This window comes from Littorina saxatilis, unplaced genomic scaffold (genome assembly GCF_037325665.1).
Source record: "Littorina saxatilis isolate snail1 unplaced genomic scaffold, US_GU_Lsax_2.0 scaffold_149, whole genome shotgun sequence".
NCBI classification, from domain to species: Eukaryota; Metazoa; Mollusca; class Gastropoda; order Littorinimorpha; family Littorinidae; genus Littorina; species Littorina saxatilis.
In genome coordinates this window covers 185001-207500 of record NW_027129425.1, presented here as the reverse complement: position 1 = coordinate 207500, position 22500 = coordinate 185001, and the positions used below count along the sequence as shown (strand labels likewise).

At 44.6% G+C, this 22500-nt stretch overlaps 2 protein-coding genes and 1 long non-coding RNA gene across 3 annotated transcripts in view; all 3 read right to left on the bottom strand.

Annotated features, from left to right (window-relative positions):
• Positions 1–598, bottom strand: part of LOC138957691 (receptor-type tyrosine-protein phosphatase eta-like) — a 20535-nt gene extending 19937 nt beyond the window's left edge. Inside the window, exon 1 of the mRNA XM_070328751.1 lies at positions 541–598. Coding sequence (XP_070184852.1) covers positions 541–598 — 58 coding nt within the window. The remainder of the gene's footprint in view (positions 1–540) is intronic.
• A 3924-nt stretch (positions 599–4522) lies between these two features.
• LOC138957692 (uncharacterized) lies at positions 4523–7281 on the bottom strand. The gene is made up of 3 exons (XR_011453137.1): positions 6878–7281; positions 5245–6597; positions 4523–4964 (listed from the first exon to the last, which is right to left on the bottom strand). It is a non-coding gene; the product is annotated as an uncharacterized lncRNA (long non-coding RNA).
• A 4320-nt stretch (positions 7282–11601) lies between these two features.
• LOC138957690 (prestalk protein-like) overlaps positions 11602–22500 on the bottom strand; it is a 101778-nt gene continuing 90879 nt past the window's right edge. The window contains exons 14-16 of the mRNA XM_070328750.1: positions 13482–13568; positions 12456–12542; positions 11602–11618 (exon numbers count right to left, since the gene is read on the bottom strand). Of these exons, the coding sequence (XP_070184851.1) occupies positions 11602–11618; positions 12456–12542; positions 13482–13568 (191 nt within the window). The remainder of the gene's footprint in view (positions 11619–12455; positions 12543–13481; positions 13569–22500) is intronic.

Genomic DNA, 22500 nt, shown 5'->3' with positions numbered 1-22500 from the left:
CATTTAATGAATAATTATGAATATTACAATATTTCTATATACTGCGCTTCTTCTACATAAAATAATATGTTCTACCATTCATTGAGTATTCCTGAAAAATATTTTAGTAGTAAAAGAAGTAGTAGTTAAAATCGAAAATTTCTTAATAAATTTTCATTTAATTAATATACTTACCCAACTCACATAAATAGCATTAACTTCAGTTTGATGCGTAAGACATTGAAGTACTAACCCTGGAAACAGGGGGAGGTAACTCCCAAAACAAAACAAAACCTTGACAACAAGGTCCTGGTAGTTACCTCCCCTCACCGGCCGCCCGCGCATGCGCGGCACATATCGCCGGTATACTCATTCCCAATGAAACACCACCTTCAACCATTAAAAACGATTGCGGGGTAGGTTGGGAGGGTATTTACTATGTGAGTTGGGTAAGTATATTAATTAAATGAAAATTTATTAAGAAATTTTCGATTAAATCACATATTCTTACTCCAACTCACATAAATAGCAGATTGCTACATAAGGTGGCGGGAAACTCACTTAATTCTGATAAGAAACCGGCCTGCTTCAACCATGACTGGTAAGCAACTACTACCATCGCAGTGGGTACTAAAAAACCCACAAAAAGTAGTTAAAGAAAGACGTCTTAAAACATAACGTCCAAACACCACTGAGGTGCCATACGAGAATTGCCTGGTCGCAGAACCGCCGAATAAAGGGTCCAAGCTCAGGCCCCATGAATTCTAGACAAACGCAGAGGAAGGAAAGAATGCTCCCCCCCATTTGACTGCCGCACTCAAAAGCTTGTTAAAGAGTGTGAAAGCCCATCTAGCCAGTGCTGCTTAGCAATAACTTGATTCTATCCGTCTAAACGAAAGAACCAAAAGGATCCATGCAAGACGAGTATGTCACAATACTCAAAATCTTGTGTGAAACCCAGAAAGTATGTAAAACGCTGCCCCTACAAGGGGCAGTGAACACCGACAAAAAGAGTCTGAGAGCCTTCCTATAAAAGAGAGGCTAGCATGTCTCAAAAACTATGGCTCTTAACAAAAGAACTTTAAAAGAAGCAGAAATCCCAAGTTGGAATTAATATTCAAAAGACAAATGATTTGACGACAGGGCCCTTTCCACGCTCAACGTAGAAAGAGAAATGTCTTGTCAAGACCTGACGACGTTTCTCCAGACTAATGAAACATAGTCTTCCGTCGACAACAAAAGATCGTGGAACATCTTAGCATCCTCCTGAACTGGAGAATGCTAAAGCCGATGCCCAAAACCTAGAAACTTGCACTAATGCAGGTGCTGGAGGAAGGGCTGACTGCCCCCCTCCCCCTTTTGATTGCAACCACTCATGGATTGTTAATGATGGTAAAAAAACCACCAGATAAGATCAACTTGGATAAATAACCCTTTTACATAAGTCTGTTGAGACCTAAGCTAAGTGAAAAAATTAAAGAAATGTGAGTTATGTCTTCGGAAAACCGGAAAGAGCGCTAACCTCACTGAACTGTCTTGATCGTGACTGACGAAAGAGAGAACAATCTCTTACAAACAGCTAGACCGGGAAGACAGTCCTAACTCAAAAGAGAGCTGTGCAAGTTCGGAAGACAACCAGATATGTCCTCCGAGGCGAGCAAGTAATAAAAACGAACCTTTGCGTCTCCCACCTGAAGAGAACAAGGAGTTCCAAAAGACCACAAGCGAAACACCCTCCGCGGAGTGAAGCACTAAAAGATTATGGCTTGAGTAAACCACAGCACCATAGTCCATGAGGAAAACGCTAAATGTTCGCAATGAACCAGAGGCAAGAACTTGTCCCTTGTTCAATGGATAGAGCAAGACAAATGTCGGAAAACATCTGGCCTTACTAGACTCTTACACAAAAGAGTCAAAAGACTTAAAGCCGAAAACAAAGGAAACAATTTGCAGATCGGCGAGAATGCAACCTCTCATCAAAAGATGAATCGAGATTGTTCATCAAGAACCAATGCGGCTTTAAACAAAAGCGGCAAAAGTCTTAACTTAATTTCACTGGCAAGAAGCTATGAAATTTAATCGACAAGGAAGGAAGCAAGCATCAAAGTGGGCGCTTGCTGTAGTGCCGAACGTGGAACGATCAGAGCCTAAGGTTGTCCACTCAGAACTGATTAGGACGAACCCTGTAGCGACCGTTAAAACATAATGTCACTATGTTACACCTTGGGAGGGCGTGAAGCCCGCCAGGCCTAGGAGATGACGTCAGTTCGTGACCGATCTCCTCCCGATAAACGAGTGATACCTGAGAAAAAGATATCAAGCCCTCATCGGTGAGAAAAAGCTCAAGAAAGAGCATACGTGTTCCTGAAGTTCCCAAACTAAAAGGAACACTCACCCTCCAATGAACCAAGCTGTGAACCCAGCTTGATCCAAACGGTTAGCCAAAAGTAGGCTACTGCTGGTGCATGACCTGCTTGAGTAACTACCCAATCAAGACCGAGCGTATGACGCAGTAAAACTTCCTGCGTTAAGAGTCCAAGTCTAGCAAAGACAAGTACTCATAACTTCGTGGGTCGTGGCAGAAAGCACCAATGAATGACTACGACTATGAACTGGACTGTCGTTACCCGTAGGTAAGACAAGGTCGCCGTAACCGGCAGTCAAGTTGTCCCCAAACTAACTTCAGACACTTCTTGTCAAAACAGAGGAAGTTAAAAGAAAGTCCGAACAACCTCCTCGAGAGGACAAAAAGATGAACGCCCAAAGACCGACAGCTGTCGTGAATGACCTTCTCGCCACTCGAAAGAAAGTCTGTTAACCGATTCTAACGTAAGTAGAATGCGTATCAGATTCATAGTCATCCTGAGTGAGTAGCAGCAGGAAAAGACCAGAAAGATCCTGACAAAAGGAGATGTACGGTGTGCTCAGTGAACGGAAAACAAAAAGTACACCTGACCAAGTAATCCTCTCCAGCCCCTGCAAGAGAAGATGGAGATAGCACGAGAAAGCCGCGATTCTGGTCGTACGTTAGCAACCGAAAGTGCGGAAAAACAATGGCCGAAGCCTGCAGTGGCATAACAAAGGAGCATCCTCAAGAAAACTCCGGAAATAATTTCGCCGCTGCTTTAGAAACCCAGATATGGCGAGAAATGTGTTTTTAGATATTTTGACGGCCATCTTGGCGGCCATCTTGGATTCTGTTGACAGGATTGACAAACCAACCTCAGAAATGAACTCGCTGACATCAAAAACCCCTATATTGAGGTATTACACGACTCTTTAGCCCAGCTGGATCAAAGTTATATATTGAACATCTTCAAGATGACCGTTGGGCGGCCATCTTGGATTCTGAGAATTTCCCAAAGTGCATCTTTAGGCAACCAAGCTAATTTGACTCTCCGTACCCTGTAGATTACATTTCCGTCATAAAAGTTTACAGGAACAGACATTTCCAGGTGTCATACATGACATAGAAGGCTGGCTGGTAGACTATAGTGCAAAAACACCCGCAACACAGTGGTGGTGCGAGCTGATGCTAATGCGTATGGTCCTTCACTCCGAAAACAGAAGTGAGAGACAGGGTACCAATACCACTGACAACCTGAGCCCAAAGGGTTGACATTGGAAGTCTACTGGCAAAAAGTCATTGTTCCCAGAACCATCATTGGCCGAAGCCGGAAATGATTGTCCCCCAGTACCGAAACCCGGTGCAGCCACGCTGTGCGGAACCGGTAAAGAAAGAACGCTACCGCAGCCCGAAACCGACTAAGCGGAAACGGAGGTAGCCGGCAAAGTGACAAATGCAGAAGGCGGTGGAGCTGCAAGTGAGAAGCAGCCATCACACCTTCCACAAATCAAAATAACCCCAGCGGCCAAAACCAATGGCCGAGGAAGTCTCTTCTAGACTCGAAAGGTAGACTCAATCTCAGAAGAGTCGTCCCGATCTTCGTCAAAGTCCGTACCGTCAACAACAAAGTCATCCGACGTAGACTGACCAATCCCGGAATCATCATTGATCCACACCGGAAATGATGATCCCCAGTACCGAAACCTCATGCAGCTGCACTATGAGGAACCAGTAAGGAAAGGTAGCTGGCAATCCCGAGTGAAAGCAACCGGAAACACAGCAGTGTTCTGCCCGGAAGCTGACACGTTCAGTCCCCCACCATTCGAACCGAACGAGCGGAAGTGAGAGACAGATTGCCGTTGCCACCAACAACCGGAGACCCCGTAAGATTGAAGCCGGAAGCTGATGGCAACAAACGGAAAGTGCCACGATCACATGAAAGTGATATTGTGGCCGGAAACCCCTTGCCGAAGCAGTAGAACCTGTCACGAGGAGCCGAGCTCATCGACCCCAAAGAGACAGGTAGGGTTTGTTATGGAGTGGTATAGCCCGGTTTTTAGACAATCATAAATGCCTCTACACAACTCTATAAATTTAGTATTTGTTTACAGACTTGAATGTAATCTGAATAGTTGTCCGCTACAGTAGCTTACAAGGCACAAGCGCACACTCACTCACACACGCAAAAACCTGGTGTTAAATGGATCTTGACACTGCCAAGACTAATTATTATTGTTTACAAAGCTTTTTACATCACAAAATCATTTCCGGGCTTCGACCAGTACCCTAGGCCGACAACACCGCAAGAAACTCTACAGTCCAAGACGCAGACACCTTTTGGCTCAAACAAAGCAGCTTAACAGGTAAGACGAATAGGTATTCTACTGTACGTTACCCTACTGCCATCTTTCGGCTTTCAAGATGTTGGTATGGCTGTAAGTCCTTCAGACGACTGACAAGGGTGCACCAGTCCTCACGACACCGCAACCATTGCTTGACGTAGTCCTTGATCCTTCCAGTTCGTCTCGGCGGCTAACTGTAGAACCCTGCCAGCTCTCCATGCCATGGTCATGTCCACCAAGCCGCAGTTGACTGGTTCAGTTCAGCCTCCGGCGATGAAAACCCTCCAGTTGGAACACTGTAAAGTTTATAGTCCATAAATCAACTTGTCTTTAGTTTCTTTCACTCGCACAATAAAAATACTCACTCGTCCAACATATTAAGCTGCATGAGCCAATATAATTATTTACACGTTAATTCCTGTTTTCTAAAGCCAAGAAAACGTTACGTAAAACCCTCACATGTTTAAGCAGTGTAGCACAATAGCTTAGGCCTACACAATAACGTTAAACACAGAAACAGTCACTCTTCTCACATACGACAACATGACATGAAAATATAACCGGTTCCAAACATACCTCAAAAGAGTGTAAAGCCAACATTTAGTACAGTCGCCGGCCTGGCATGAATATGAAAATGGAAGATATCATGTAAGCTGATAGGGAAAGTTCGTCAGTCTTCATCCTTCTTCAGTCAGATACCTAAAACAGGAGCCCGTCTGCTAAAGTGTTACGAAAAACATGAGTCGAGCTTGGCTCCTTGACGGCGACTGATTTTACAAAGTCGTTCTTGCTATGACATTGCCAGTGAGCTGTCGTCTGCATTACTTGCACGTGAAAAACCTTGTCAGTTACACAAAGGTTCCACTGCGGTCAACGCGACGGTATGCAGCCTATAGCCCTTTCCAATGTCTGACCATCGCTATAGTCTATTCTATTTACAACAATACACATTACCACAAATACGAGTAAACCGCTTCGTAACATCACCCCCTTTCCTCAAAAGAAAATGAATTGTTGAAAAAACGATGAAATTTTCTGAATCTCGATCAGAGATTATCCAAAAAGTCAAAAGAATTATACACTGGGGTTATGTTCAGAAGCTGTTTAAAAAAATTATCATGAATGAAACTCGTGTGAGACCTTGGCCTTGCAAGAATATGCCAGTCAACACATCAAATCAAAAATCAAATCAAATCTGAAAATGTTACTGGACAAACAGGACAAACAAAACAATCATTCACACCCGTGTAAGCGCACGTGCCTTGAGATAGAAAACAATACTGTTAAAGGGTTAAACAAACAAACACTATTGGGCGCCAGATGTTATGGAGTGGTATAGCCCGGTTTTTAGACAATCATAAATGCCTCTACACAACTCTATAAATTTAGTATTTGTTTACAGACTTGAATGTAATCTGAATAGTTGTCCGCTACAGTAGCTTACAAGGCACAAGCGCACACTCACTCACACACGCAAAAACCTGGTGTTAAATGGATCTTGACACTGCCAAGACTAATTATTATTGTTTACAAAGCTTTTTACATCACAAAATCATTTCCGGGCTTCGACCAGTACCCTAGGCCGACAACACCGCAAGAAACTCTACAGTCCAAGACGCAGACACCTTTTGGCTCAAACAAAGCAGCTTAACAGGTAAGACGAATAGGTATTCTACTGTACGTTACCCTACTGCCATCTTTCGGCTTTCAAGATGTTGGTATGGCTGTAAGTCCTTCAGACGACTGACAAGGGTGCACCAGTCCTCACGACACCGCAACCATTGCTTGACGTAGTCCTTGATCCTTCCAGTTCGTCTCGGCGGCTAACTGTAGAACCCTGCCAGCTCTCCATGCCATGGTCATGTCCACCAAGCCGCAGTTGACTGGTTCAGTTCAGCCTCCGGCGATGAAAACCCTCCAGTTGGAACACTGTAAAGTTTATAGTCCATAAATCAACTTGTCTTTAGTTTCTTTCACTCGCACAATAAAAATACTCACTCGTCCAACATATTAAGCTGCATGAGCCAATATAATTATTTACACGTTAATTCCTGTTTTCTAAAGCCAAGAAAACGTTACGTAAAACCCTCACATGTTTAAGCAGTGTAGCACAATAGCTTAGGCCTACACAATAACGTTAAACACAGAAACAGTCACTCTTCTCACATACGACAACATGACATGAAAATATAACCGGTTCCAAACATACCTCAAAAGAGTGTAAAGCCAACATTTAGTACAGTCGCCGGCCTGGCATGAATATGAAAATGGAAGATATCATGTAAGCTGATAGGGAAAGTTCGTCAGTCTTCATCCTTCTTCAGTCAGATACCTAAAACAGGAGCCCGTCTGCTAAAGTGTTACGAAAAACATGAGTCGAGCTTGGCTCCTTGACGGCGACTGATTTTACAAAGTCGTTCTTGCTATGACATTGCCAGTGAGCTGTCGTCTGCATTACTTGCACGTGAAAAACCTTGTCAGTTACACAAAGGTTCCACTGCGGTCAACGCGACGGTATGCAGCCTATAGCCCTTTCCAATGTCTGACCATCGCTATAGTCTATTCTATTTACAACAATACACATTACCACAAATACGAGTAAACCGCTTCGTAACAGGGTTTCAGTCGAGACGAACTACAACCTTAGTGTGCAGACGGATCGAACTTTCCAAAATTCTACCCCGGAACCGGCGAACCGGAACCGGCGGTAGCTGGCAATCCCGAGTGAAAGCGACCGGAAACACACCTGTGCTTTGACCGGAAGCTGACACATCCAGTCCCCCACCGTCCGCAACCGCCTGAGCGGAAGCGTAGGCAGGAAACGGATTGCCATTACCACCAACGACCGGAACCCCCGCAGGATTCGAACCGGAAGTCGATGGTACCGAAATGAAAGTGCCACGATCCCTCGAAAGCGATCCTGTGGCCGGAAACCCCTTTGCCGAAGCAGTAGAACCCATGTACGAAGAGCCGGACTGACCGACCCCCACGCCACAGGTGGGGTTTCCGTCGAGACGAACAGCCCTCCGTGGGTGCCGAACGCATCGAACTTCCAAGTACGTACCTCGTCGGCAGAACCCGACGGTTGAGGGAAAACCACATCAGCAGAGAACACGGCAGCTGACGGCGTAAAACCCCGAAAGCGTCAGCAGAGTAGCCGATTCCGGGTGGAAACGCCGCGAAGACGGCCCAACCAAGCCTTCCTTGACCTACTGACCAGGAGCAAAGTAGGCAATAACACAACAAAAGGGTCGAACGTCCCATAACGATTCTATGCTAACCTGGTCGCAAAATATCTCGACCAGATAAAAGCAAGGAAACCCTTAATAGAGTGTTATTTATTAGCCTAGCTAAAAGAAGATCTCTACAGAAAAATCATTTCGGCTAAAGCAAAATAAAGACGAACTGCTCAGCAGGTAACAAAGTACCTGCCTGGCACACCACAACTCTTGTCCGCCATGTTGAAGACTAGAACTCCGTGAAGACGGAGACATCTAGTAAACAACACAAAACCAAAACGCAAAAGGCGGTACAAGCTAAAGACAAAAATAATCTGCAAAAGATAAGTCACTAGACCTAAGCTTAAACAGCAGAACGAACTGCTCAGCAGGTAAACAAGGTCACCTGTCTACCAGCGCTACAGCTTATGCCCGCCATGTTGAAACTACAACTCCGTGAAACGGAGAACAAGCTTTAACATAAAACACGAAAACAAAGGCGGCGCAAGCTCAACCAAAAAACCTGTAAGAGGTAAGTCACTAGACTTAAGCTTAAACAACAGAACAAACTGCTCAGCATGAAAACGAATGTCGCCTGCCTGGCAGCACTACAGTAATGTCGCCATGTTAAAAGTACAACTCCGTAAGACGGAGCACAAAGTACAACACCATTTTCCAACAAATGCAAATGGCGGCACAAGCTATAACAAGAAATCCGTTACAGATAAGTCACTAGACTTAAGGCAGGTCAAATGGAGACAGGGATATTACTCTTCATACACAAAGGGAAGCCACTGAGTTGTGTCGCCATTTTTTCCTGGCAGGCTGGGAATTCGAACACATCGAACAGGGAACGCAGAAGAAGAAGAAGAAGAAGAAGAACACGTCGAACATTCGAATGACGTAAATAGAACAAACGTCACATTTTTCAGGCAGCGTAAGTGGGGGCGGGGACGTAGCTCAGTTGGTAGCGCGCTGGCTTTGTAGCCAGTTGGTCGCTATCAGCGTGGGTTCGATCCCCACGTTCGGCGAGAGATTTATTTCTCGGAGTCAACTTTGTGCAGACTCTCTTCGGTGTCCGAACACCCCCGTGTGCACACATGCGCACGAAAAAGATCCCACGTTCACAGCGAAAGTCTCAGGGCTTGGAAAACACGAAGACACGCATGCATCATCTCTCGTCTCTGATTATCATGATCGTATTTCGATACTTTGACGAGACAAACCCAATGCTGGTGTGTCGAAGAAGACAGCCACAGCGGGCTTGTTCGAATCAAAGTATCACACCATATCTTCAGCGTATTACCAATACCTGTCCCGATATAGACCTGTTGGTCTAAGAGGACGTTAAACCCTAATAGTCAGTCAGCGTAAGTGAATGACGTCAGAAAATGACGACACCGCCAGAAATAAAAACAATGCGACACGCCTACCAACCACGAGGTCAAAAACACGTGGGCATCTAATGAAATCGGTACAAAGCCGTTCTCTTTGCCAGTGACATCGTAATAATCACCAAAGCTAACATTGAAGCTCCGGTAGCAGGTAAGAGAGTGTCTCCCAACCCGTGATGCTCACAGCGTGATTGCATCAGAATACCACATGTTAAAACCTTTGTTTGAATTAGAATAACAGCCAGTAGTATTAAGAACAAGTGTCTTGTGTATGCAGCCCTCTTTCTACTGTACGCTGGCAGCAGATAATACAATAATTGAAGTCCTTCGAGGCATAAGGGGCCCATAAGGCAAAAAATTGCTTTAATTCCACCCTCAAAAAGTCCCAGCCTTCAAACCGTAACAAATAACAGTACGCACTATTAAGCAAAATTATAAACCAAGCCTTGATTATTAATTTTTATTATTACACTTGTATCAAACAAGTGACCTCCACCTTTTGATTGGCGTTTTTATATTTAGTCAAGTTTTGACTAAATATTTTAACATCGAGGGGGAATCGAAACGAGGGTGTGGTGTATGTGTGTGTGTCTGTGCGTGTCTGTGCGTGTGTCTGTGTGTGTGTCTGTGTGTGTGTGTGAGTGTAGAGCGATTCAGACTAAACTACTGGACCGATCTTTATGAAATTTGACATGAGAGTTCCTGGGTATGAAATCCCCGAACGTTTTTTTCATTTTTTTGATAAATGTCTTTGATGACGTCATATCTAGATTTTTGTGAAAGTTGAGGCGGCACTGTCACGCCCTCGTTTTTCAACCAAATTGGTTGAAATGTTGGTCAAGTAATCTTCGACGAAGCCCGGACTTTGGTATTGCATTTCAGCTTGGTGGCTTAAAAATTAATTAATGACTTTGGTCATTAAAAATCTGAAAATTGTAAAAAAAAATAAAAATTTATAAAACGATCCAAATTTACGTTTATCTTATTCTCCATCATTTTTTTATTCCAAAAACATATAAATATGTTATATTTGGATTAAAAACAAGCTCTGAAAATTAAATATATAAAAATTATTATCAAAATTAAATTGTCCAAATCAATTTAAAAACACGTTCATCTTATTCCTTGTCGGTTCCTGATTCCAAAAACATATAGATATGATATGTTTGAACTAAAAACACGCTCAGAAAGTTAAAACAAAGAGAGGTACAGAAAAGCGTGCTATCCTTCTTAGCGCAACTACTACCCCGCTCTTCTTGTCAATTTCACTGCCTATGCCGTGAGCGGTGGACTACGAGTATACGGTCTTGCTGCGTTGCATTGCGTTCAGTTTCATTCTGTGAGTTCGACAGCTACTTGACTAAATATTGTATTTTCGCCTTACGCGACTTGTTATTACGATTTGAATCGGACTTGTGGCCTTTCAAAGTTGCGGTGACCTTTGACTTTCAACAGAGGTCATATGTAACAGTGGTTTTTAAAAACATAATTTTGTTGGCTCATATATCCGAGACAAATGATCGGACAACAGCCCTTTACATTATCGTGACACATATTTTTCTGAGGCACACTGGACAGTAATAGTGCAAAGGGTGGGGTTAATCAAGGGAGTGAACCCCCCCTAAAAACACTACCAACCTGTCGTTTTTGTTGTTTTTTTAATGCCGTTTTGATCGCTCTTGCGTTTACAACCCATCTCATCAAATCGTAATTTATTTCCAGGCTACCAGCAATAAAATACCTCAACATGAGGAACAAATTTAAAATAAACTCTGGCAAAAGACGTGACGTCACAAAGTTTGAGTATGCGCAACATTTTCGTTTACCAGTGCACTTCGTTACCTGCCCATTGCTGCTTTGGGTGATATTTTTTAAATGACTATTCCTATGCAGATGTTTGTGTAATTGGCCGTTTTCAAAACATACCCATTTTTCGATTTTTCGGTCCAAAATTCAAAACGGGCACTGTCTTCCGAGACTCATAGCTCCGAAACGAACCCAGTACCTTATATTTTTTTATGCTGAATGCATAGCAGACAGATCGAACTTAAAAAATAACCAACTTTTGGGAGACACCAAATTATATTTAACGGGTCCAGTGAACTACCTTAAGCTTGAACAACAAAGTAACTGCTCGGCGAGAAAGACAAAACTTGTCTGAGTGAGCAACTGCTCTCTCCCGCCATAGTGAAAACAAAACGAACTCCGTGAAAACGGAGAGAGACATTTTCACCAGTGAACAGTTACAATAAACAATCATTGTAAACAAGAAAGATCTCACCAACAGCTTAGCAAGATGTACCAGGGTCAAAAGGTCCTCCTCACAGGAGACCAAAGGCTGAAAAGCCTAGCAAGTATCAACACGTCTGAACACAACTGTGTTGAAGAAGGGAATGCGTATACCGGCGATATGTGCCGCGCATGCGCGGGCGGCCGGTGAGGGGAGGTAACTACCAGGACCTTGTCAAGGTTTTGTTTTGTTTTGGGAGTTACCTCCCCCTGTTTCCAGGGTTAGTATTTCAATGTCTTACGCATCAAACTGAAGTTAATGCTATTTATGTGAGTTGGAGTAAGAATGTGATTTAATCAATCATTTCTTTAGGACGAGGGCCATACGCAAAAGAAACCATATCTATGCGTACCCTTGTTACCCCTCGAAAAATAAAGAATTGTCATTGTCATGTCTCTCTCTCTCTCTCTCTCTCTCTCTCTCTCTCTCTCTCTCTCTCTCTCTCTCTCTCTCTCTCTCTCTCTCTCTCCACACACACATACACACAAACACATATATAATCAACAAACACACACACACACAAACACACAAACACACACACACACACACACTCCTGCGATAAACGATAGGTAAAAGCCTCAGTTAAATCATGTTTAAGAAAAGTTTCTTCCCCTGTGTTCCTGTGCACAACGTTTTTGTGTGGTGCATACTTCTTGTGCAAATTCAAAGTAAACTTGTTTTCATTACTTGTGATATGTGTGCATGTGGCTTTGGGTGTGTGTTTGTGGTGTATGTGTGGTGTGTGTGTGTGGTTGTGTGTGTGTATGGTTGTGTGTGTGTGTGTGTGTGGTGTGTGTGTGTGAGTGAGTGAGTTAGTGAGTGTGTGTGAGTGTGTGTGTGTGTGTGTGTGTGTGTGTGTGTGTGTGTGTGTGTGTGTGTACTTACTACAGCGATCATTGCTGTCACAAACAGAACCAGAAACACAGTGGGTGGTGTCGCTGCTGCAGCTGGTTGTACTGCCCGCTGGGATTCCTGCACGACAAAAAAGGGAATGCATGCATATGCTGACTAAAACCTGTTTCTGACTGTTTGGGTGTTGCATTCGTGCGTGCGTGTGTGTGTGTGTGTATGTGTGTGTGTGTGTGTCAGAATGTGTGTGTCTGTCAGTGTGTGTATGTGTGTGAGTGTGTGTGTCTTTGAGTGTGTGTACTGGTATGTGTGTGTGTGGGGGGGTTAATGTCTGTGTGGGGGTGGGGGTGTATGTCTGTGTGTGTGTGTGGGGGTGTATTTCTGTGTGTGTGGGGGGGTGTATGTCTGTGTGTGTGTGGGGGGGTGTATGTCTCTGTGTGTGTGGGGGGGGTGTATGTCTGTGTGTGTGTGGGGGGTGTATGTCTGTGTGTGTGTGTGTGTGTGTGAGTGAGTGAGTGAGTGTGTGTGGTGTGTGTGTGTGGGGTGTATGTCTATGTGTGTGAGTGAGTGTGAGTGTGTGTGGAGTGGTGTGTGTGTGTGTGTGTGTGTGTCTTTGAGTGTGTGTACTGGTATGCGTGTGTATGTCAGTGTGTGTGTGTGTGTGTGTTTGTGTGTGGGTATGTCTGTGTGTGTGTGTGTGTGGTGTGAGTGTATGAGTGTGTGTGTGTGTGTGGAGTGGTGTATGTGTGTGTGTGTCAGAATGTGTGTGTCTGTCAGTGTGTGTGTGTGTATGTGTGTGAGTGTCTGTGTGTGTCTTTGAGTGTGTGTACTGGTATGTGTGTGTGTGTATGTGTGTGTGGTGTGGTGTGTGTGTGTGTGTGTGTGTGTGTGTGAGTGTGTGTGTGTGTGTGTGTGTGTGTGAGTGTGTGAGTGTGTGTGTGTGTGTGTGTGTGTGTGTGTGTGTGTGTGTCTGTGTGTGTGTGTGTGCCTTTGAGTGTGTGTACTGGTATGTGTGTGTGTGTGTGTGTGTGTGTGTGTGTGTGTGTGTGTGTGTGTACTTACTACAGCGATCATTGCTGTCACAAACAGAACCAGAAACACAGTGGGTGTTGTCGTTGCTGCAGCTGGTTGTACTGCCCGCTGGGATTCCTGCACGACAAAAAAGGGAATGCATGCATATGCTGACATAAACCTTTTTCTGACTGGTTGTGTATTGGCCACAGCATTGAGGGTTGCATACGTGTGTGTGTCACGTTTCAATTTATCACTTAAGGTGATTATGAAACGGTTAGTTACTTCTAACTAACTAACCACACCACGATCCACTCTCGCAGTCATACAATTAAATAGAGACAACAAAAGTATAAGTTTCAGACGCCTGTTTATGTAATAACTCGCCACCTCCCTCGAGACTTCACTCCCAAAATGTTCTTTTACGTTCAAAACGTAAATCCAATGGTCACTGACAAAATGCCAGTTAGAATATAGAAAATTATAGTAACACGCTGATCCCGTGTAAAGTTAGGAAAATATTTTATAGCTGTCTGTCAAAGAACGCTGGTTAAAGCAGGTATCACACCCTCACGTTGTTACCACTCAACGCCTGTCAAATGGTTGTGTGATGTGTCTAGTGTGTTTTGTGCTTGTCACCTCTCGCTTTCAGCCCTCACCGCTGGCTAGCACCGTCCTTTTCAGGACAACGCGAAAAGAGAGCAGCTTGCGTCAGTCTCTCCTGCCAGTACATAACCTCCCCACGGCAAGCCCTTTGTAGTGCCTCCATCGTGGCGACAGGTGTGAACTGGGTACCGAAAGGCCCCAGGCTGAACTACAAGGACTCGGAGGAGGTTGGCCCCTAGACGTGTGGCATGCAGGCCCACCGGCGTGTGGATACGCCCTGGTGCCCACGAACCAACCCCCAACTATGGGTTAAATAGCCGGGCAGGACAGGCTCGTCAACCCTGGAAGGCAGCTGTCCTAGGAGAAGATCACTCCAAAATTAAAACGAGGGCAGAGGAGGCTCACTATCCCTGCAAGGAAACTCCTCTAGGAGAAGGACCACTCCAACTTTAAACCCACGTAGTCCCCCGAAGACGGAAGACATCGGCCATTAGGCGGGGAGCAGACCGGATGTCTACGCTTACTACGACAAATGATTGTGTCTAGGTCGAATGTTCGTGATGGTGTCGCCTCTATGGAACCCAGCCAGGTAGAGGCGGTGCCGGGCTCCATGCCTCAAAGGAGCCCACCCCCAGCGACTGGCAGCTCCCACCCTTCTGAGATCGCCAGGGAAGGACGGAGTAATGCGACTGGCAACTTCACCCTTATGCATTAGAACGCAGAGGGAGTGATTCCTTCATCATGGAAAAGAGCACACGTCATTCCAATCCTCAAGAAAGGAAAAGACAGAAAGCCCAGCAAGCTACAGACCCATCAGCCTACTTAGCTGCCTAGGAAAGCTGATGGAGAGGATCCTGAACCGCAGACTCATATGGCATCTGGAGTCCAACAACATCCTTGCCGCCACTCAGACAGGCTACAGAGGCCAAAGAAACACCGAGGACCAGCTGACGCTCCTGGCGCAAGACATAGAAGATGCGTTTCAGCAGAAGCACAAAGTGGTCGGCGTCTTCTTCGATCTCTCGAAAGCCTTCGACAGAGTGTGGAGGGAAGCCCTGCTCCTGAAAGTGCGCCAGAGCGGCGTCACAGGGAGGATGTACACATGGGTCAAATCCTTCCTTCACGAAAGGTCGGCAAGAGTTGTCCTGGATGGCTACCACAGTGTGAGCGTCAAGATGAGGGAAGGTGTGCCTCAAGGCGGAGTGATTTCACCCACGCTCTTCCTCATCTACATAAATGACATCACCAGCGCCATCCCTCGCAATGTCTCCAACACGCTTCACGCAGACGATCTAGCCATCTGGAGCAGCGCTGAACACACCACCTCAGCCGCTCACCGAATCCAGGACGGTGTGAAGCGCATCCACCAGTGGACCGAAGACTGGGGACTACAGCTCAACAGAGTCAAGTCCGTTGCGACCGTCTTCTCCCTGTCCACATCCAAAGAAAAGGTCAACCTTAAGTTGGGAGAGTCGGCTCTACCACAGGTCGAAACGCCTACCTTTCTCGGCGTCAAGCTGGACTCCCGCCTCACCTGGAAACCACACCTTGAGGAGATCGAGGCGAGAGGCATACGACGACTCGCAATCATGAGAAAGCTCTCAGGAACAACATGGGGCGCCAACTCCAAAATCCTGAAGACAGTGTACACTGGGGCGGTGAGGCCTGTGTTGGAGTATGCATCAAGCTCCTGGAACACAGCAGCCAGGACCAACAAGGCACGACTGGACCGAGTCCAAAACCTCGGCTTGAGGACTGTCCTTGGAGCGATGAAAACCACTCCCATCTCTGAGATGCAGAAGGTGGCCAACATCGAACCGTTGGAAGACAGACGACAGGCAAAGCTTCTGATACAAGGAGAGAAGCACAAGAGACTCGAGAGCCATCCGCTCCACAACAAGTTCCAAGCTCTCATCAAGAACCGCTTGAAGCGCCAGAGCCCCAACCATCAGCTGAAAGCACAGCAGAGGGAGAATGCTGACATCCTTCAACCCAGCCCTGACCAGTGCGAGAGGCTCAATCCAAAGCCGTGGTCTCCCCAGAGTCAGAGATTCCATGTAAGGATGTCCATTCCTGGCATCTCTGGAAAACAGCAACAGAGTGATGCAGCCCTCCGCTCCCTTGCCCTGGAAGAAATACACAGGAGGTACCCAGCCAGCAAGTGGACCCACGCTTATACAGATGGTTCGGCAGAGTGCGCAACCAAGAACGGAGGAAGTGGCATCTTCATTCAAATGCCAGGAAGACCCCCAGAGACACTGACCACACCATGCGGTGTTCTCTGCTCCAACTTCAAAGCAGAAGTTGTTGCCCTCCATACAGCTGCAGACTTCCTCACCTCTCTTGAGGAAACCCCACCCAAGGTTGTCTTCCTCTCTGACTGCCTGTCCGCACTACAAGTCCTCACAGCCCCTGCAGAACACCTCGTGGAAGAGCTGAAGAAGTCCCTGAACGACTTGTCCCAGAAAGCCTCCGTAGTTCTGCAGTGGATTCCAGCGCACTGCGGCATCGCTGGAAATGAGAAGGCGGATGGTCTGGCCAAAGATGCAGGAAGACAGGAACAACCAGAAACCAGCCTGTCCTTCCGAGAGACCAAAACCCTCATCAAGCATCGCTGGAAGACAGCATTCAAAGAAAGAAACGGAGGCTACAAGCCAGACCAAGACCCCATCCACCGCCTCAGCCGTGCAGAGCAGACTGCCATCTTCCGGCTGCGTACAGGGCACTGCAGCTTTAAAGCGCACCTGAAAAGGATCGGCGTAGCAGAGTCGGCATTGTGCGATTGTGGGGCGGCCGACCAGACAGTAGAACATGTATTGAATACATGCACAAACTTCACCCTGCTGCGGAACCAGATCTGGCCAGAAGGAGCTACACTGGAGACCAAGCTCTGGGGAACGTCAGAAGACCTGAAAGCGACGTTCCAGTTCACGACAGCAGCGGAACTACGACCCTAGACATAACCGTCGAACGCAGAAGTTACCACTCAACAGAAATCACAAATATAAAAGGATGACTTGGTGGAAAAAGGCGCAATAGCACGGTGCACTTAGCTTTCTGCTACGAGTGGACGTCCCGTAAATAGTTTTTCCCCACTACTGCTTCGTCGATTGGAGTGCCGGTTGGCGTGGAACGAAGCAGGGAATCGTGGGGAAGTCAGGCGCCTCACTTCACTGCTGGAAATAAAGGGTGGTCCTGTAGGTGACGTCACTGCCTGCCGGAAGACCCCTGCAGACGGTGACGGCCTCTCCGGTTATCCCAGCAGCAGTAGCAGAAAAAACAGCAACAGCGATGACCCGGTTACAGCATATAGCGATGACCCGTAGTCGGCAGTCACGTAGCCTAGAAAAACGCAGCAGACAATAGTAGGTAGGGAGGCTGCAACAAAAAGCATCGGTGCACTAAACATGCCACGCAACCTTTTACCCTCCACCATCAAACACGTCACCTTTACATATTTCATAGAGCACGTGGGCCTGCACAACGAACTTTTACAACAACAAATCAGCTATTTTCCTTCCTTCTCTCCATATCTGCAAAAACCATATACAGATTAGTATTTTAGCGTCACCAAGAGCAAATTATGCGCTAACCTGGAAAGAACAACAGAGAGTATTTCATTCCACAAACACAGACTCGTCAACAGCGTTAAATAATGATTTATTACCTCAAAAAGCCTATGAATGTAGCACTCTCATGGAAGCAAAACCCGCTTCCTCCCTGGAATGGCCTCTGTTCGTCAACAGTGACACACCATCCAGCCTCTTGCCGAATACTTTATGCGGTGAAGACCATCCCCGCACGGCGAAGAGAAATTGACGACTCGTCCTCAGCAAACATGTAACTGTGAGAAGGTGGTATCTCGTTGAAGTTCCAATAGAGCCCTATCTGTGCTAGCAGAAACGGCACGTAGATAGAAGTGAAATATCTAGTCGTGATGAAAACCATCAAACTCTATGGACGCAAAACACCGATCCTTCTCCTCTTGCCGCTGATTGTCAAGTGTCCAGTTATCGTGTCTCAGTCAGACAACCTTAAAAATAACACGTGACTAACCATGTCACATATCAAGTTCAGCTATCCACAATTCTGCCTCGCAAGCAGAATGACGCACGCGGAACCACTGAATCACGAAATTACGTGCTCGCTTGTCAGCAAAAACCGACACCCCTTGACAGGAATTACAACAGGCGCTTTCTGTCGCAATTGACCAAGAGAAGGCACCCCACCGAGTGACACTTTCTTGATCCATGTCACTAGATCGTGACAGTGTGTGTGTGTGTGTGTGTGTGTGTGTGTGTGTGTGTGTGTGTGTGAGGGTATGTATGTGTGTGTGTGTGTGTGTGTGTGTGTGTGTGTGTGTGTGTGTGTGTGTGTGTGTGTGTGTGTGACAGTGTGTGTGCTTGAGTGTGTGTCTCGTAATTCGGTATGTTTACAGTTAATCTTTTCTCTTTATATCTCACAATACTTTTACTAGTTTATTTTGTAAGTAGAACACCAGGCCAAAACATTGTTGGCTCCTTTTGTATGACATCACACATTTTCAAGGATTTGCTTGCTAACTTGCTTGTTGGCTCACGTAAGTGTAGCCTATGCGATCGTAACTTTGTCTGTCTGTGCGTGTGTATGTGTGTGTGTGTGTGTGTGTGTGTATGTGTGTGTGTGTGTGTGTGTGTGTGTGTGTGTGTGTGTGTGTGTGTGTGTGTGTGTGTGTGTGTGTGTGATAGAAACTTTAACATTTGACTAAACACCGAAATACTAATTTTACCTGGTTATTATCCAAGCAACAGCTTCAAAATAGTGAAGCAATGATCAACATTTCGTCGGCACGTATGTAGTTAAAGTGTGTATCCAAAGAAAACGGGTGGTTGGGTTGGGTTTTTATTTTTTTATTTTTTTTTGGGGGGGGTGGGTAAAAACAGCTGACTGGTTTGTGTCGTGTGTGGTATGTAGACCAGGTCAGGGGTCAAGGTTAGGTCAGATCGCGTGAAGGATTGTGGTATAGATACAGTTATCACCGAGCTGCAGTTCGCCGATTCGGAGAAGACGACTCATGATTTCACATTGTTCGGTTTCGTAGCTCCAGAAAAATAGATAAAGAAGATACCAAAGGAGATTTCCTGCAGGTTAATCTGCACAGCGTGTTTCCAGTGTCTGCGCGAGGAAGCGCTGTCGAAAGCGCAGTGTCGATCTGGCCATCTGGCAGTCGTGTCCCCGTAAGTACTAACAAGTCGCGTAAGGCGAAATTACTACATTTAGTCAAGCTGTGGAACTCACAGAATGAAACTGAACGTAGTCCGCCGCTAGTGCAAAAGGCAGTGAAAGTTACGAGCCTGTTTGGCGCGGTAGCGATTGCGCTGTGCTTCATAGCACGCTTTACTGTACCTCTCTTCGTTTTAACTTTCTGAGCGTGTTTTTAATCCAAACATATCATATCTATATGTTTTTGGAATCAGGAACCGACAAGGAATAAGATGCAATAGTTTTTAAAACGATTTCGGAAATTTAATTTTGATCATAATTTTTATATTTTTAATTTTCAGAGCTTGTTTTTAATCCAAATATAACATATGTATATGTTTTTTGAATCAGAAAATGACGAAAAATAAGATGAAATTGTTTTTGGATCGTTTAATAAAAAAAATAATTTTAATTACAAGTTTCCGATTTTTAATGACCAAACTCACTCATTAGTTTTTAAGCCACCAAGCTGAAATGCAATACCAAACCCCGGGCTTCGTCGAAGATTGCTTTGCCAAAATTTCAATCAATTTGATTGAAAAATGAGGGTGTGACAGTGCCGCCTCAACTTTTACAAAAAGCCGGATATGACGTCATCAAAGGTATTTATCGAAAAAAAGAAAAAAACGTCCGGGGATATCATACCCAGGAACTCTCATGTCAAATTTCATAAAGATCAGCCCAGTAGTTTAGTCTGAATCGCTCTACACACACAGAGACAGACACACATACACCACGACCCTCGTCTCGATTCCCCCTCTATATTAAAACATTTAGTCAAAACTGCAGCAAAGAAGGCTGCCCTTTCCTCCTCAACCGAAATTAATATTGGCTACTCCATCTCAGAATACCATAGCTTCCTAAACGCATTTTTATTTACAAAACTAAACAGCACACACAAGAACGACCCCATGAAATACATCAAAGGAGGCTTTTTTCCTAAACTCCCTCCAGCCCTATTACGCATTCTAAGAAGAAACAAGTCGCGTAAGGCGAAAATACAATATTTAGTCAAGTAGCTGTCGAACTCACAGAATGAAACTGAACGCAATGCCATTTTTCAGCAAGACCGTATACTCGTAGCATCGTCAGTCCACCGCTCATGGCAAAGGCAGTGAAATTGACAAGAAGAGCGGGGTAGTAGTTGCGCTAAGAAGGATAGCACGCTTTTCTGTACCTCTCTTTGTTTTAACTTTCTGAGCGTGTTTTTAATCCAAACATATCATATCTATATGTTTTTGGAATCAGGAACCGACAAGGAATAAGATGAAAGTGGTTTTAAATTGATTTGGACAATTTAATTTTGATAATAATTTTTATATATTTAATTTTCAGAGCTTGTTTTTAATCCGAATATAACATATTTATATGTTTTTGGAATCAGCAAATGATGGAGAATAAGATAAACGTAAATTTGGATCGTTTTATAATTTTTTATTTTTTTTTTACAATTTTCAGATTTTTAATGACCAAAGTCATTAATTAATTTTTAAGCCACCAAGCTGAAATGCAATACCGAAGTCCGGGCTTCGTCGAAGATTACTTGACCAAAATTTCAACCAATTTGGTTGAAAAATGAGGGCGTGACAGTGCCGCCTCAACTTTCACGAAAAGCCGGATATGACGTCATCAAAGACATTTATCAAAAAAATGAAAAAAACGTTCGGGGATTTCATACCCAGGAACTCTCATGTCAAATTTCATAAAGATCGGTCCAGTAGTTTAGTCTGAATCGCTCTACACACACACACACACACACAGACACACACACGCACATACACCACGACCCTCGTTTCGATTCCCCCTCGATGTTAAAATATTTAGTCAAAACTTGACTAAATATAAAAAATGGCATTGCGTTCAGTTTCATTCTGTGAGTTCGACAGCTACTTGACTAAATATTGTATTTTCGCCTTACGCGACTTGTTTTTTTTTCAAAAAGCGCATCATCAACTCACGTCCCTAAAAGGAAAATTTCCTGTGAGGACGTAAAGGACCCCTAGATTCAGATTCAGACTTGACTAAATGTAACAAGCCGCGTAAGGCGAAAATACAATATTTAGTCAAGTAGCTGTCGAACTCACAGAATGAAACTGAACGCAATGCCATTTTTCAGCAAGACCGTATACTCGTAGCATCGTCAGTCCACCGCTCATGGCAAAGGCAGTGAAATTGACAAGAAGAGCGGGGTAGTAGTTGCGCTAAGAAGGATAGCACGCTTTTCTGTACCTCTCTTTGTTTTAACTTTCTGAGCGTGTTTTTTAATCCAAACATATCATATCTATATGTTTTTGGAATCAGGAACCGACAAGGAATAAGATGAAAGTGTTTTTAAATTGATTTCGACAATTTAATTTTGATAATAATATTTATATATTTAATTTTCAGAGCTTGTTTTTAATCCGAATATAACATATTTATATGTTTTCGGAATCAGCAAATGATGGAGAATAAGATAAACGTAAATTTGGATCGTTTTATAATTTTTTATTTTTTTTTACAATTTTCAGATTTTTAATGACCAAAGTCATTAATGAATTTTTAAGCCACCAAGCTGAAATACAACAACAAAGTCCGGGCTTCGTCGAAGATTACTTGACCAAAATTTCAACCAATTTGGTTGAAAAATGAGGGCGTGACAGTGCCGCCTCAACTTTCACGAAAAGCCGGATATGACGTCATCAAAGACATTTATCAAAAAATGAAAAAAACATTCGGGGATTTCATACCCAGGAACTCTCATGTCAAATTTCATAAAGATCGGTCCAGTAGTTTAGTCTGAATCGCTCTACACACACACACACACAGACAGACACACACACACACACACACACGCACATACACCACGACCCTCGTTTCGATTCCCCCTCGATGTTAAAATATTTAGTCAAAACTTGACTAAATATAAAAAGTAGGCTACAGACAGACAGATCTAGATCTAGTGTCTCGCACTCTTGCACCGTATCACTTATGCTTACTGTTTCTTTCTTTATTTATTTGGTGTTGTAACGTCGTTTTCAACCGTTCAAGGTTATATCGCGACGGTATGCTTACTGTGTGTGTGTATGTGTGACGTTTGTGTTACTGTTTGTCGATTTCTTACGTGAGCCGTGAAGGCTTCGCCTCTTGTTTTTTTATTTGTTTAATGAGAGCTCCAAATTGCATTCCTTCCTTTGTCTGGCACTTTTGTCCTCAACTCTCTCCCTTCCTCTTAGCGGTTTAG